Here is a 14,169-nt window from a genome sequence, read left to right as displayed (position 1 = left end):
TATATATATATGTTATATATATATAAAATATATTTAAAAATAAATATTTTAAAATATAATATATATATATATTTATATTTATTTTTGTATAGTTACTGTGTTAGGTTAACTTATATAGCAAAAGCTGAGCTTCAACCCGAGGATGTGGCAGGCTGGAGATGTGCTGTCTAGGCCCTTCTGACAGAGCTTGGGTGAGGACCACAGTTGGCCAACATTTCAGCCGTGCCAATCATGCTTGAGCCCATCTGTGCTGTCCCTGCATAGTCCTAGCCAATGCCTTTTCCCTCTAGGAGCTTGTGTATAATGAGGTTCTTCTTCATCTTCCACTTGTCTCCCTCGCCCTTCACAAATGGCCTGCATTGTGGTCTGAGGCTTTCTCCTCCACCTCCTCCTTCCCTTTGTCTTTCACAGGAGTTACCCCAAATATAAGGTTTGCATTTATAGGCATAAAAAGTCTTACATCAATGAATATTACTTAAATGTTATTGAAATGTGTTTACATTGGTTGTCACCAAAGGGTTAAGTTCTAAATGTATTGTGATAGGTTTTACCTTGGTTATCTTCAAAAGCTTAAATTTTCTGTGGGGGGGAAAAGAAAACGAAGGTTTTGTTGAGAACATGTTTTTGGTACCAAATTAAAGGGCGTAAGGTTTCATATAATTATGATAATTATTATTGTTAATTTTCTGTTTTACTAAATGAATTCATGCTTTCTGACTACACAGGTTTTCTAATATATTGTTTATGATAACCTCCTTTTAATTCAGGTATTCACCTTTTTCTTACATTCCAGCTACCTACGATAACAGGTGCATTTATATACTGATGTATTTTCTTTGGATGGCATCCTATAAAAAACAATGTAGTAGAAAATTTTTTTGTGTTTTTTTAGGAGAATGAGTACCTTTAACAATGGCTATTTTATGTTGAGATGGACATTTATGTATGTTACAAAGATAATGTCATCATGAATGTCATACTAAAATATTGTATGTGGCTCTTGAGATGAAGCTTTTTTTCTGTTAACATTTTACAGGAATTCAACTACTAAAGCAACCATGATTGCTAATAATAACAGTCTTCTAACTATATTTTGTATTTCAAAGTGCTTGATAGCCAGGTAAAATCATAATAATTAAGTTCACTATCCCATTGCAGGGCTAATACTACTGGATCTTCTCTTTTGAGTGTTCAACAACTAAAGTTTGGAGACCAGAACTAGTGAGGTAACTGGGCTAAGAAGACAGCCAATATTTTGGCTCTGGCCCTTGAAGGTCTATAAACAACCCAGGACATGAGAGAACCTTTGCTATAAGATCCTGTAACTTTGGTAAGTCACCCAAACTCCTGAGCAGGGAGATTGTTGGACACCAAAAAGATAAGGATCCAGAGTGTGCCAAAGGAGTGTCACTTGTAGGGAAAAGTAGCTCATGTGTTCACAGCAAATGACATGGTCAAGCAAGGCAGTGACATATCCTAATGGCTGACACTGACAGGAGCTGAAAAGCTCTATATAAGGTTCACAGTAATGCCTGTGGAAACTTAATTGACCTTGATAGCAAGCGGTTAATTTTAATTTATAGATCTTACATTAGATCTATTATTTAGTTTATAGATCTCACTTTAACTTGGTCTGAAACACCCAATAGAGAAGTATAATCCAAAGATATATGAAGTCAAGACCACAATAATAAAGCTGTATATAAAATGGGCCTCCAATTGCTGACCCCTACTGGCAGTTTCCAACTACACTGGGACTCACCCCTGCATGGGTCATTAGAAAAAGCTATGGTAAAATTTGTATATCTCAGCAAGAGTTTTTAAACTTTTTAGCTAAAATTGTTTTTTAAAATTACTAAACTTTCAATCTTTTTACAGCTAAAATTAAAAGAAAAATTATGACAAATATCAGGCTTATAGATAACCTCCATTAGTAAAAGTGTCTAAGAGCCAGCAGGTTATAATCACTATTTTAGTCCTCTAAAAATAGTTTAACAAATGTGCTAGATTTTTTTTTTTTTACCAAAATCTGTGAGATTGAGTTTATAATTGCTAAATTACAGTTTTTATTTAAGGCCTATTAAATTAGCTCCCTGAAGAGAGCCCCTAACTGTGGTCTTCCCTGTGTTGACCCTTCTCAGCTTAAAACAGTTGGATTGAAACTACACCCTTTCTCCCCTCTTTCATAATAGGAGGTGCTCTTTTATAAAGAAAATTATTATAAACTGCTAAGTCAGACACATTATAAGTCCTTGTGACATACATAGGTCTATTGGGTAACTCACAGGACAAACCATGGTTGAGTGTACTTACCTTTCCCTAAAGACACAATTGCATAAACAAGGGGGCACAGCTACCTCAAAAAGCTGAATTAGATCTTGTTGTTACTTTTAACTATTTAAATTCACTTATGAATGGTAAATATACTCCATTGAAACTCCACTGATACAAAAAAGATCTACAGACAAGTCCTAGACACTAATGTTGTCAAAGTATGCCCTAACTAAAAGGTAAATGGCTCAATACAATTAACAACATAGGGGCTAGGATATGCTTATTTTTAAACAGAAAATAAAAAGATGCTGTGGCCATCATCCCAGAATGTACCACCATGGACCAACAAGATAGATTTGCTGCAAGCAGCACAGTGTGACACACCTGCTGAAAGACATGCAAAGGGCGCATCTGAGCAACTCCCCTTATCTGCTACAGCCCTCGGACCTGCAAAGATCAGATCTGATGCAGCATCCATTTTTAAACAGAGAAGGGGGGGGGATGCAGAGGATTGTAATATTGATTATGCCCAAAGCAGGCTGTGAAGAGTTAACTCCACGATTGGCTTGTTGTGAGAAGTGAGTCTGGCTGAAGCCTGTGTGCTGAGGTCAGAGTAACTTGCATCCACATTCCATTCCCACAACTAAAACCTTCAGGCTAGAAGGACAATGTTCTAATTACAGTCAAATATTTTGTCTATTCTGTTCTTTTTTTTTCCTCATTGAGTTTACTGGTACATTTTAGGTATACAGTACAGTTACATTCATTATTGGGATCTTGCACCTTTACATGACAGGTCTTGGTTCTCATTATTTCCCCCTTGTCCTTGCCCTCCCTTCCCCGCTTTCCCTCATCCCCTCCTCCTTTACAAACACTTCTTTTCCATTTTTTCATTTTCTCATATTTCTTTCTTTTCCCTTATTAGCTTTCCCCTACCCTTCTCACTTTCCCTACACCTTTAGCCCCTTTCTTCCTATTTCACATTGTCAATTATCTCATTAGGATCTTATGTACTATTATAGTTTATTCACACCAGAGAAACTATTTGGTATTTACACATGTGTGATATCCTCAATATGTATCCATTTTCCTATGAATGAATCTAATTTCTCATTCTTTATGGCTGAGTAATATTCCATTTTATAGAAAAACCACATCTTGTCTATTCTGTTCTTAATTTAAGAATGCTTTGTCTTGTCTTTTATGAACCTTGTTTACATTAATTTCCACAGAAACCACACATCACCTTTACCCCATTTGAATGCCAATAAAAGTCAGTGCCTGGAACTGGCCAGCACCTTTGTTGGTTGCACCAGCATTGGTTGTCCTGGCACCTGACTTTCTCTCCTAGTTCTGTCTCTTATTTCTCTTATTAGTGTATTTATTTTGTAGGCCTGCGTTGTACACTGGGCAGGTGGGTACTGGAACCTGACTACAGGGGTCTCCGGTAATGGTGGTTTTGTGGCTTCCTCCAGGTGGACAGAGGCTTTCCTCACATAGAGACACACAGCAGAGACTCCTCCAGAGAATGAGGATCCAAGTGGATGGTTTTTCCTGATCACCAAGTCCATTGTTCAAGCATAGACTATTCAGGCTGCTCTCCCTAGGAGAGAACTATGCAATGATGGGAAAAAGAGGACACAGCTGGAATTGAACCAAAGAAAGTTTTGGTTGTGTTTATTTTCCTCTGGGTTACCCTGAAGTTACCTTTCCACCTTCCCAATAATAATGGTATTATTTCAAATGTAATTGAGAATAACATGAAACAGTGTAGCAGAAATCCCTGCCTAGTACTAGAGGGCTATTAGTGGCACATGCTTCTTGCCTCCCTTAATTCAGCTATATTTTACGTCAGAGATCAGATCAAAGCCCTACATGAGCCAAATGGACATGTCAGGTAGCAGAATTGGGCTACTATTCCTCCTTTGCTAATGGCTGTCACTGAAGTCTAGGTTCTGGTCTGAAGTGGCAGGGCTCTGCTGAGTTACATGCAGCTGAGGTCAATGTGACCCCAATTAAAATCCTTTCCCCTGAGTTATGGCTTCTCACTGACCTAATGTTGTTGCTTGCTGATTACACCCCATCCCGGTACTTCTTTGTTCTATCCAAGCTAGATAAACAGTGCGTATTCCAAAACAGCCCTGTCTGGTGCCATCATACCACATGTTCAGCAGTATTTCACTACTTCCCTTCAAAGCATACTCTGCTCCCTATTCCTTCCTATGATGGTATTTAGTAAATCCTGGATGCATTTGGCTCCTTTGTCTTTATTGCCCAGAGTAGCATTAATCAGGCCCCGAGACCCAGCTTCTCTCTTAAATTTTGTTTCCTGTCTTTATTCTTTAGCCTTGTGTTATAATGGCTCACAGGAGGCCAGGACCCACAGTAGGGGCTCTGTTGCTTCCTCTTCCCCCATCCCAGGGCTACACAAAGTCTGCTTTGCTTCAGTTGAAGTGTTCGTGGTCTGGTTAGGAGGAGTTTGGAGCTATTTGTGCTTCAAAGAATGAGATCGTTTGCTGATAAGGTTTAGGATTAGCAGAAAACAGTTTACTTGGGCTGTAAGCTGGTGAAAGCTGTTGGTAGTACTGACTCCTACTGTTCGCCTGTATGCCACTGTTTCCCAGTGAACATAATGTATCCTGCAAGTCAGATGTGTATTTTGTATCACATGTTGTACTCATTAGCAACCAGGCATGGAAGGAACTGACATCAGATAAAGGCAGATCATCCCCAGGGACCCAGGTGGGCTGGCCTGGGCAACCTGACCTTTCCAATATTACAGTAGCTAAGCTAATTAGATACATTATAGGCAGTGAGAAAGGGCTGGGCCCTCAAAGTAGTCAGTACAGACCATTGAGGCCCATCTACTCAAGGCCAAGACTCAGAAGAACTACTACACTCACATCCTTCCCCTAGAGGTAAATAACTGATTGAAATTCTAAATAGGCATCAATCACCTTAGCTGGGGACCAAAACCTCCCTGGGCCATCCCTTCTGGTAAATCATTACTCATTCCATGCATGCTTGCTATGTGTCTTTTCTCCCCATTTGATCCCCATTTAATCAATATTCTAAGCCACTGTACCTGTAATCTTACTAGTTGATCATGGTTTTGACCCACTGCATGCCCACCTTGGGATTTTCCACTGGATTATATCAGTTGACTATAGTTTTGTCCTACTATGTACCTGCCTCACTTCATGGCTTTGCTCCTTTCCCTCAAACAATATTCCCACTTTTTTTTTCAGGTTTAAAAGTAAAGCATGAGAAGTCAAAACCTATGAATTTTATTTATACAAAAGAATAAAAGTATCTCTTAAAAGGATTGATTTAAACTTATGGTTTTTAGTTTTTCTGCTCCTTGAACACAAAACTGCTTCCAACTCAGAGATATTTAAGATAGGTAATTTTTTTTTTTTTTTTTTTTTACCGGGGATTGAACTTGGGTCCTTGCGCTTGCAAGGCAGGCCACCGAACTGCTGAGCTAAATCCCCGGCCAAGATAGGTAATTATTAAATAAACACTCTTTACCTTCCCCCTGCAAAAAACCACTGAGCCAAGTTTCCCAATTTACTTATAGTAAACCAAACTATTTTCAGTTAACATTGGCAATTGCATGAAAGAGATCATCAGATATGTCAGCAGGAAGGAATGATCTGTACAACAGCATTACAAAAAGTCCCAGGAAGAAAATAAAGATGGTAAAAACAATAGGAAAATAATTAAACAAAATAAAGTAAGAGAAATGCCAGGTATTTATAGCCTACATCAGAAATGTGACTTGTGGTCTACCTTCAGCATAATACAAAATCCGAGAGTGCATCTCAGTGGAGTTCACAGGTGGAGCTGGGGCCGGCCAGTTTGGGGGAGACATTCATTCTAAGGGAGAAACACACAGAGAGCAACGTGGGGATCACAAGCACACCTCGGTGTCCCCGAAGTTCTGCTTCTAAGAAAGACAATGCAATGTCTGACAGAAGTGACATCACATTTAGAACAAACTACTCAGAGCCACAGGCACTAGGTCTGGGAGAGCAGAGGAGGGCACGTGCTCAGATGAGGGATGTTTATCCGTGTGAGGTGGGAGAAGGGAAGCTGGCTCTACAACCTGGACGCTTCCTTACTATGAGTCTTCTAATGGCTCGTGGTTTTTTGTTTAACTTCGGATCAATCCTCCATCGTGTTTTTCGGTTTTTTAAACTTCCCAGCCTAACCTAATATATATACCTGTGCCAGTTTTTATTCTTTCATTTTTTAATGTTTGCTATGATGACTCCCTGAGGAAGTGGAAGAAGCAGGCTTCTGAGGTTTCACTCCCTGAACAGATCCATCCAGATCCTCAGGTTCTTCCTGGTTGGGCTCGTTTCCCTGATTGTGGAAGTATGGAGAAGTATGACTTTTCGTCCCACTTCCTGGCTCCACTTTGCAATGAGCTGGACCTGAGCTCCTGCCAATGCACTTAATGCAGCTGCCCATGTAACAGAAGATTTACTGAAGAGGGCTGGGGATTTAGCTCAGTGGTTCTGCCGCCTGCCTGGAAAGCGCAAGGACCCAAGTTCAATTTTGGGTACAAAAAGAAAAAAAATAAATATTTACTGAAGAGCTGCTTGGCTTCCTTAAACTTCCGGTTCCTTTGGTCATTTTGCTATTGGAGTTTTTATTGGTCAGATACCGATGCCAGCCACAAATAATATTGCCATACATCTGAGTATCTTCTAGGTAGCTTCCTTCAAAAACATAGATCTGTCTCTCCAAGTTTGCCGGTGTTTCTGCCAGCTCCCGCTTCCACTTCACGAGCTCCACCAGCTCCCTCTGGGTGTCCGGGGTCTGCGGTGGGGCCTCCTTGTTGTGCAGGGGAGGCCAATATTCCCTACTCTTAACTCTGCTGTTCCTAGAATTCATTCTCCGATTTTAGAGAACATGAACTTGGTGTTTCAGACATCTAGCAGGTTGAGAATTATAATTTTTCCCTAGTTAAATTATTTAGATTAGTTGGTGCCCTATATCACCATCACTCCAGAACTGGGCCTTCCCTGAGCAGAACTAGGATGAGGAGTAGAAAGAAGCTGTCTCCCTTCCCATGAGGATCTTCAATGCCCCAGGTGGTTCATCCTGCAAAGAGGTCGTGTTTAATCTCAACTGCACTGTAACAAAACACACTTCTAGTACCAGTCCTTCATTAATATCACTGCTCTTCCTTTGCCCACCTCCCTCCAGGCTGGAGTAGATATGGTTCTTCAGATTGTCTAGTGACAACGTGATTTTGATGTGCACGTCATTTGCTGACAGGAGGGTCTGGATTAGTAGGAAACAGTTTACTGGGGCTGTGAACTGGGGAAAGCTGTGGGGTGGTGATGATGGCACCGCTCACCTGTACACTGTTGCTTCCCAGTGAAGGCAATAAATGCTGCAGTCCCTTCCCAGTTCTCCTGCATCATGGTCACCATCCTGTCCCCTCCCCAGCCCTTTATGTTTCTCCGAATTGCCCGGAAGAGCCCTCTTCACTTCTGACCCCTTTGTGAAAGCTGCTTCCCACAGGACCCACACGGAACTAGGGGAGCCAGTGGTGCATACCGAGGGCCGTGGTGCTTCTGCGGCTTCCTTCAGGCGGACAGTGGCTGTCTCCCACACAGACACACCGCGGGGACCCCTTCAGAGCATGAGCATCCAACTGCATGGCTTTTCCCAAGAACCAAGACTACCTGCTCCACCACAGACTGTGTTCCAGCCCCCTAGGAATGATTTTCATTCCCCTTCCAAGATGGCTGGGAAAAGGAGGGCACAGCTGGCATTGATAAAAGCGTTGGTTCTGTTTACTTCTCTCTCAGCTGAAGTTACCCTTTGTCTTCTCCTGGCATTATTTCCTATGACCTAGAGAATAAAGAGAGGCACAGGCAAAGTCTGCTTTGCTTCAGCTGGGGTGTTGATGGTCTGGGGAGTACTTTGGGACATACTTGTGCTGCAAAGAAAGAGGTTTCCTGAAGAAGAGCTGCCTCACTAGTGGAAGAGGGGTAACTAGAGCTGTGAACTGAGGGTAGCTGTTGGGTGGTGCTGACCTGTGCTGCCCACCTCTACCCTGCTGCTTCTCCCAGGGAAGATAATGTATCCTGCAGTCAGATGGGCACTTTCTATCATGCGTTCCACTCACTAACATCAAGGCTTGGAAGAAATGGAGGTCAGTCAGGGAAAGGCGGGAGTTCATGCGTGGGAAGCCAGGTGGCTGGTCTCTGAGCCTGCCCTTCAGGACCCTCCAGAGCTGGGCCTGCCATGAGCAGAATTAGAATGAGGCGTAGCAAGCACCCACCTCCTTGCTCATGAGGATCCTGAGAGCCCCAGGTGGCTCAGCCTGGCAGAGAGGCTCAGATAATCTCGACTCCAGTAAAATAATACAGCCGACCCCACTTGTGGTCCCAGCCTGGCTTCATTCTCACTGTTCCTCCTTTCCCTGCCCCTCCCAACTTGGAGTGGTTATGTGGTTTTTTTTCAGGGCTTTCCCAGTCTGGGGACAGCACCACTTTGATGTGTGGAATTCCCATCTCCTTTCCAAAGTCATCTGCACGTCTGATGCCTGGGCCCGGGAAAACCTCAGAGGCCTTGGGCAGCCTGGCAGCTGTGAGAGGCCAGGATCCTCCTCCGCTGTGGCTGTAAGCTCTCAAGGAAAATTGTCCCCAGGAAAAGAAACAGGGAGGAGCTTCAGAGAAGGGCAGGGCTGGAAGGATGCCACCTGCAGGGAGATCTGGGTGAGCCAGCAGAAAGGGCTGAGGTGCCTGTGAGGGGCCTGAGAGGGGCTGAAGATGCCAGTCCAGAGGGATGTGGTCCATGCAGGTTTTCAGTAGGGCTAAGGGGGCTAATTATTCCAAACTAGCAGTTTCCCCACGGAAAGAGATAGCCTGGCTTCCTGACATGGGACGGGCCCAGCACCTTTCTCAGAATTCCGTGTGAGTTAGTGACTGAGAAATGGTAGCTGTGTCCCCTGAGACTGCAAAATGCCCGTCACTGAAATCAAGGGCCCTGGTCCTTGTGAGAAAGAACGGGGAAGAAGGAGGCCTCATCACAGACCTGGATCATAGAGAGCCAGTGATGTCCCTCTGGGCGGCCTTGGGGCTTCCTGAATTATACTTTTTCTCTGGATCTTTGGGCACAGGCAGGATGTGGTCCTTCCAGCCTTTCAACCACAGAACTTTCCAGCTGCTTCCTGAGCTGAGCCTTAAGGCTGGAAGTGGAGTGAGTAGAAATTTCAGGTCCTGCAGCCTTGATTTTCTGAGATCATGTAGTTCTCACTTAGGGCAGCAGGTGGCTCTGACCCCTTAGTTCTGCAGCCTTCAGCCTTCTGCAGCCTTCAGCCTGTCACAGGTCAGAAAAGAAATCCCTAGGACTTGGAGGAAGCTTATTCTGGATGGGACTCCAAAGATGTTGATGCTGAATGGCCCCTCATTAGCAACTCTGGCTCCTCTGTGTGCCTTTAGGGGAAGCCAAGCTTAGTCCAACCAGCCAGGTCCCCAGAATCCTGGCCAGACTTTGAGTAGCTTTTCAGCTCTTCTCCCTCCACATCAGAAATGGGTCAGCTTTACAAGGAAGGGAATCAATGCTGGACCCTAGAGGCAGGCAACGTTTAGTGCTCAGACCCGCAGCGGCAACTTCCTGACCCCTTAGCTTGGCCTCTGGAGCACCTGAGACAGACTCACTGATTGGCCAAAGCACACTGAAGGCTTCACTGCCATTGTGGTCTTGAACACCATCCATCTATCCAGCCATCCTCCCCTCACTCATTTGCTCTGCACCTACTCAGTGGCAGGTTCACTGCTTGGTCAGACACTGTCTTGAAGCCTCCAGGAGCTGAGAACTTGAGGACAGCAAGACAGAGTCTTCAACACAGGTAAAGAACACCAATAGCACAGAGGAGGGAAGGGACCATCTCTCCCCAGAGATATCAGGGAGGGCTTCCAGGAGGCATGAATTAGCCTAGACTTCTATAGATTTCAACAGATACGAGGCCTGGACTGTCCAGGGAAAGGAGTGACACAAGCAAAGTCTCCAAGGCAGGAGGCTCAGTATCACGCTCCAATGAGGAAGGCAGTCAGGAAGTAGGTGGTGGGTGCACACGGTGCTGGCAAGAGAATGGGAGTTCCAGGGTAGGAAGGCAGTGAGGGCCTGAGGTGGCTGCCTGAGAAGTCTGCCTTGAACTCAGAAGGTGATGGGGACTCCTGAAGGGTGCACATGGGAGGAAAGGCTCACAGCCCTTGTAAGACCGCTGTGCTGGCTGCGTGGCAGATGGGCCGTAGGGGGCCAGGTGGAGACAAGGACCCAGGTAACAGGCACTGCCACAGCCCCTGTGATCCTGGACTGAGCCGGGAGGGACACAGTGTGGAAAGTTAGAGCAGGCAGAGAAAAGCATGGGTGAGGGGAACCTAGTAGACGAAAGCACTTTCTCTCCTAATGTTTGCTTGGTCAGTTTGCTCCCCGTGTGGCCGAGTCCTCAGCAGTCGCCATGGCTTGTTTGTACGAAGCACTTCTAGACCAGGCACTGCAGCGTTTCACATGTGCTTCTCACTCCCACCCCTATTCTCTGAGGCGGGCACCATTAGCATGATGAGGCAGCTGACACAGAGAGGGTGTTTGACCAAGGCATACAGCTAGAGGTGGGATTGGAACCCAGGCAGGTGGCCGGAGAGCTCGCCTTCCACTCTTGACCCTAAGGTCTATGATATCCCACCCCTCTCTCCCCGGGTACCTCAGCCTTCCAGCGAGGCCCTGGGAGGGAGGCAGGGCCCAGGTTACTGAGCCTTGTGGATGCCCAGAGCAGAGATGATCAAGCAACAGGCTGGGTCTGAGGGGCAAAGTCCCCTTCAGTGGGGGAAGACATGCCTTTCTTCACCTCCCTGCTAGGGCCACGGCATGTCTTGAACACGGAATGACAGCTGCTAGCCTCTGCCTTCCCTTTCCACCAACACGCTCAAGGCCTCCCCAGCAAGAACAGCCCAGAGTTGAGGTTGTGGAGGGGCAGGCTTTATTGACAGTGTGGGAGGCAGAATTCTGGGCAAGGACAGTCCAGGCTGAGGTCAGACCCAAGGGTCTCTTCATCTTGGGGACCCATCCACCCTAGTACCCTTAATTTTCCAACATCTTTTTCCAGCAACCAAAAGTTGTCTCCCCACCTCCACCCCAGCCTCCTGCTGAACAGCAATGCAAGTCTCAGCTTTCATTGGTGAGCCAGGAGTGAAGTTCCTTCTGCAGCCTATTATATGTGGTTTGACATGAGACCCCTCACCTCAGTCTCTGTCTGCTCATCTTGTCAGGGTCTTCCCAGTCCACTCCAGCCTCTCAGGGTGGGGACTGACTGGGACTAGCAGCCCCATCCTACAGAGCTCTCTTTACAGAAGCCTGGTGTTAGGGATGAAAGGTGGGGAGCCGGGTCCATCTTCTGCTTTCAAAGCCCTGGCAGCAATCGCCAAAGCCTCCTCACGTCACACACCCGCCACCTGCCTGGCTGCATCCCCTCTCTGGCCTGAGCCTGCCAGCCTCCAGCTGTCTCTGTGTGCACACAGAAGTCTCTGTCTCACTCTCCCTGACTGGTTAGGCCCACCCCTTAGCCCATCACTTCTTCAGAGACCAAGGAGGCCTGCAGCCTGGTTTCTCGCAGGCACAGAAACAGAGCAGCAGATCCCCAAACCAGGGGTTGTTTTTCCTCAGCGTTTCTGCTTGAGGGAGGCCAATTATGGGGACCAGGACTGGCTTCACACCCAACTTTAGGGTCCAGCAATTCCCACAGCCTCCCCAGCACTGGGCAGGGAAAGAGGGGCAAGGAAGTCCTGAGCCGGGGCTGGGAGGAGTAGGGACAAAAATAACCTAGTATAGACTCCTGCTGAGTCCAGAAATAGCATAGTGACAAGTGCCTTGTAATACCCTAGTCACGCAGCAGCGGGAGGCTGAGCTGAGGAGGGTCCATCTTCATACCAGGCTCTTGCTTGGCCAGGGGGCCCACACCTCGCCCACTCTACATACCACAACACACTGCCGAAGTGCCCACATGAACGGTGGACTCCCAGACTCAGGACAGGGAATCTGGAGAGATGCTAAACCTGGGTTTGGTCTTGGCCACAGCCACACTGCGCTTGCGCAGAGGCCCACGGGCCGAGGCGAGAGTCAGGGCATCGAGCAGGCTGTGGTCCTCATCGAGCTGGTGGGCTGTGCAGAGCGGTGTGGGCACTTTAATGGTGTTGCCAAACTTGGAATAGTCCACAGAGTAGCGGCCATCTTCCTCCGTCACAATGGGGACAAAGCGATGGCCCCAGAGGATTTCGTCAGCCAGATAGGACGTGCGGGCCTGGGTGGTGATGCCCGTGGTTTCTACCACACCTTCCAGGATGACAATGATCTCGAGGTCCTGGTGGTGGTGCAGGTCACTGGGTCCCAGGTCGTAGAGCGGGCTGTTGGCATCGATGACGTGGTAGATGATGAGTGGAGCCACCAAGAAGATGCTGTTTCCACCCACACCGTTCTCCATGGGGATGTCCACCTGGTGGAGGGGCACCACCTCGCCCTCGGGGCTTGTGGTCTTGCGTACCACTTGCATGTGGATGGTGGCACTGATGATCATGCTTTTCCGGAGGTCGCCCACGCGGAGCATGAAGCAGAGGCGGCCATGGCGCAGAGCAATGACCGCGTGCTTGCTGAAGATGAGTGTCTCTGCCCGCCGGTGCGCCTGGGCAGTCTTCATGAAGATGCAGCCCAGCATGATGGCATTGATCATGAGCCCAACGATGTTCTGCACAATGAGGATCAGGATAGCCAGCGGGCACTCCTCTGTCACCATGCGCCCACCAAAACCGATGGTTACCTGGACCTCGATGGAGAAAAGGAAGGCAGATGAAAAGGAGTGGATGCTGGTAACACAGGGCACCGACGTGCCTTCACCAGGGGCCAGGTCACCATGGGCAAAGGCGATGAGCCACCAGACCATGGCAAAGAGCAGCCAGCTGCACAGGAAAGACATGGTGAAGATGAGCAGCGTGTGCGGCCACTTGAGGTCCACCAGTGTGGTGAACACGTCCTGCAGGAAGCGGCCCTGCTCCCGGATGTTCTTGTGGGCCACGTTGCAGTTGCCCTTCTTGGACACAAAGCGAGCCTTCCGCTCTCGGGCGCGGTACCGGGGCTCGGCCGGGTCCTCTGCTAGCCGTGTCAGCACGTACTCCTCAGGGATGATGCCCTTGCGGGACAGCATGGTTTCAGGGACCCCAGGGAGGGGCTTCCCTCATGGGGGAGGACACTGCCCTGACCCGGCCTAGGGTTCCCTCCCCTGCACACGCTCACCTCGTGGCCACCCTCAGCCTGTGCTCGCCTCACTCCTGAGATGCTGCCCACCACACTTTCCCCGCCTCCACCGGATCCTGCTTCACGTCTTCACACCAGCCTCACACTTCAGCCCACTTGCCCGTCGTCTCATGCGCCCCTCTACCTGCCCGCTCTCCACCTGGCTCAGATCGCAGCCCCGCCCTCCTGCACCAGCTGCCCACCCCCAGGCCTCCCCCGAGACCGCTCCTCCCCGCCCAGCCCTCACACGACTCGGAACTTGAACACCTCCGGGTCTTACCAACTAACCAGACCGCTCACAGCTTCCACGGCGCGCTGCCTCGCCCATTTCTGTCCCCGGACCCCCTCCGAGCTCCGGCCGCGAGTCCCGCCCGCTCTCCAGGCTCCCCACCAGGACCGTCCCCTATTTTCCACCCTTTCCCTCCCTGGCGCTCCCCGCCGCTCTCCGGATGCCTCTCAGCTCTTGTCCTCTCTGTCTCCTTGGGATCCTGAGCTTTCCGAGTCACCGCTCCACCCGGCCCAACTCTGGATCCTCGCGACCCCCACGCGACCCGGCCCGGTTCGCTCCGCGCCTCGGCCTCCCGG

General features: G+C 48.0%; 1 protein-coding gene across 3 annotated transcripts; it reads right to left on the bottom strand.

Annotated features, from left to right (window-relative positions):
• Window positions 1-6,082: 6,082 nt before the first annotated feature.
• On the bottom strand, window positions 6,083-14,163 carry Kcnj11 (potassium inwardly rectifying channel subfamily J member 11). Of its 3 annotated transcripts, none has more exons than XM_010615155.3 (2): window positions 12,277-14,163; window positions 6,083-6,153 (listed from the first exon to the last, which is right to left on the bottom strand). In XM_010615155.3, the coding sequence occupies exon 1, from the start codon at window positions 13,493-13,495 to the stop codon at window positions 12,323-12,325; it is 1,173 nt and encodes a 390-aa protein (XP_010613457.1). In that variant the 5' UTR covers window positions 13,496-14,163; the 3' UTR covers window positions 6,083-6,153; window positions 12,277-12,322. The 3 variants fall into 3 exon arrangements, with proteins under 3 accessions (XP_010613457.1, XP_033619997.1, XP_010613458.1); XM_033764106.1 differs by lacking the exon at window positions 6,083-6,153 and adding an exon at window positions 9,470-9,487; XM_010615156.3 differs by lacking the exon at window positions 6,083-6,153 and adding an exon at window positions 9,517-9,618.
• Window positions 14,164-14,169: the final 6 nt, after the last annotated feature.

This window comes from Fukomys damarensis, unplaced genomic scaffold (genome assembly GCF_012274545.1).
Source record: "Fukomys damarensis isolate Sample0158 unplaced genomic scaffold, DMR_v1.0_HiC HiC_scaffold_16, whole genome shotgun sequence".
NCBI lineage: Eukaryota > Metazoa > Chordata > Mammalia > Rodentia > Bathyergidae > Fukomys > Fukomys damarensis.
The sequence above is the reverse complement of the archived record's forward strand: the minus strand, read 5'-3'. Positions and strand labels throughout refer to the sequence as shown.

Excerpts from the sequence above, each read along its gene's own strand:
- Kcnj11 (XM_010615155.3), bottom strand. The coding sequence starts at position 13,495 with ATGCTGTCCCGCAAGGGCATCATCCCTGAGGAGTACGTGCTGACACGG.